This window comes from Halyomorpha halys, unplaced genomic scaffold, assembly GCF_000696795.3.
Source record: "Halyomorpha halys isolate HHAL.00 unplaced genomic scaffold, Hhal_1.1 Scaffold9674.1, whole genome shotgun sequence".
Lineage (NCBI taxonomy): Eukaryota > Metazoa > Arthropoda > Insecta > Hemiptera > Pentatomidae > Halyomorpha > Halyomorpha halys.
In genome coordinates, this window is record NW_027108135.1 from 1636 (window position 1) to 3701 (window position 2066).

Here is a 2066-nt window from a genome sequence, read left to right on the forward strand (position 1 = left end):
TCAATAATTTCAGCTACCATATTACTATTTTAACGACTAATTGAAAATCTAGTCAATGAAGAAATAAATGAAGATAAGGAGATAAGAATAAGATACTGGAAGAAATCAAAGTATACTTTGCTCAACTTAAGCTATTAAGAAACAGACTGCTAAGCAGAACTACCAAGATAAGCCTATATAAGACCCTATTTAGACCAGTTATAGTTTATATATATGCATTATGATAAGCCATAAAAAAAAAGTGTGAACAGCTTACCTTTTTTCAGAGAAAATTAGCGCTGGTTCTCTCTGCTGAGACACTAAAATAACCAAAAATAATATTAGCTTTAACAAATTGGGTTACATTTTAGCACATGAATATACTACAGTTGTTTTTTTTTTTCAACCCCACGTTGAAAAACAATACTCACGGGTTTGCTGAAACCATTTTAAAATATCTATCAAATCTTCAGAATGGACTTTTATATGGGAATTTCAACAAATTGTAACAAATAACAAATTGTTATTAAGTGTTATCAAAATTTAATTTAAAAAAAAAATTGATAGATGATAATATTATATTTTATGTTATAAGAATAAAAAAAAGGATTAAAACAGAACACTAGCACTTGCCATAAAAATGAAACTGAATACTCAACTTTTTTCAAATATTATCCTCAGGAAGGAAATTATACTTTAAATTAATGTGAAAAGTTTTTTAAACAATGCTTGTTATATCTCTCAAACTAACCATTTCTTTCCCCTACTTTATAAAAACTAAGAGGTTTAATTTTTCTACTTACAAACCTTAAAAATTTGTTTCTAAACACACTCTTCTTGACTTTTTCTAACACAACGTGCTACTTTCCGCTTAAAGTCCATATAGTTTTCTCGCCACTCTTTCTATAAAAAACAATTAAATGAATAGATAATGACAACAATAAAGTTAAGTTAGATAACTGTCAGTTAAAAACTATATTAATTTTTATGTTGAATTTTAAATAAATATTTTTTAACTAATGTGAATAATCTTTTTAAATGCCTACATGTCTTTATTAACACAATGTGAGTTACTTTTTATATGTACAACGTTAATGAATTCCACTAACCTAAAAAAAAAAAATTACTATTTCAGCCACTAATTGACTCATATAAAATAGCAATAACTCTTCTTTCACTTCTGTTTACTGTTATTTATCTTTTTACCTCATTATAATGTTTGATAAAAAAAAAAAAATTTTAAATATATAAATTTTAAAAAGGGGCCTGTATTAGTTTGGTGGAATAATTACTTTATTAAAACTGAGTGAGTCACATTTCAGATGTTCCATGTTAGCTATTAACTTAAAAATTATATATAACTGAAAAATCCACTATTTAACTCAAATAAAATAGCAGATAGAAGATAAAACTTCTATATTTCAATAAAAAAAATATTAGCTATAGTTAAAAAAATTACTATACATACTGCAGCATCAACATTCGCTGGGCTTTCATCATTTGGATCAGCTAACATTGAAATAACTGATATTAGAATTGTTTCTACTGTATGTACAGGTAACCATCTTTCTGAGGCTTGTTCATAACCCCACTTATCATCTCCAGGCTCATGAAGTATTGATATACAAACATCACCATTACGCTCAACTAAATTGGACAAATAATTATGTTTAATTTAAATTTAATTCTAAATTGTTAAATAAATTGAAATATCTAAATCTAAGATATTCCTGTGCATAAAATCTATTACTTAGTAATAGGTTTTTAAAGTAAAAATATAAATTTTATTAATATATTTCTGTCTAAAAATAATATTGAAATGAAACAATCAACAACTTACTTCTATGAGCAACTAACTAGTCAAAACTCGATGAGTCGAACTTGATGGGAAATTACAGTAAGAAACTTACAATGATGGTCTGGTCTTGTATTGTTTAGAGATAGGAAACGTGCAGTAACCCATCAATAAAAACAACACAATTGTCACCTCAACAAGAAAAGAGATTCACAGAAACTTTAAGTTATAGTCTCCTGACTCTCCGAATTCCACTTATACAAGTCCTATCACAATTCTTATTTTGGATTGT

General features: G+C 26.5%; 1 protein-coding gene across 1 annotated transcript; it reads right to left on the bottom strand.

Moving 5' to 3' along the window:
• Positions 1–272: 272 nt before the first annotated feature.
• Positions 273–1654, bottom strand: LOC136795017 (ubiquitin-conjugating enzyme E2 G1-like; the record flags this gene model as incomplete). Its single annotated transcript, XM_067046540.1, has 3 exons — positions 273–299; positions 787–882; positions 1448–1654. Coding segments are annotated over 2 exons (288 nt in total), but the record flags the coding sequence as incomplete, so codon positions are not given.
• Positions 1655–2066: the final 412 nt, after the last annotated feature.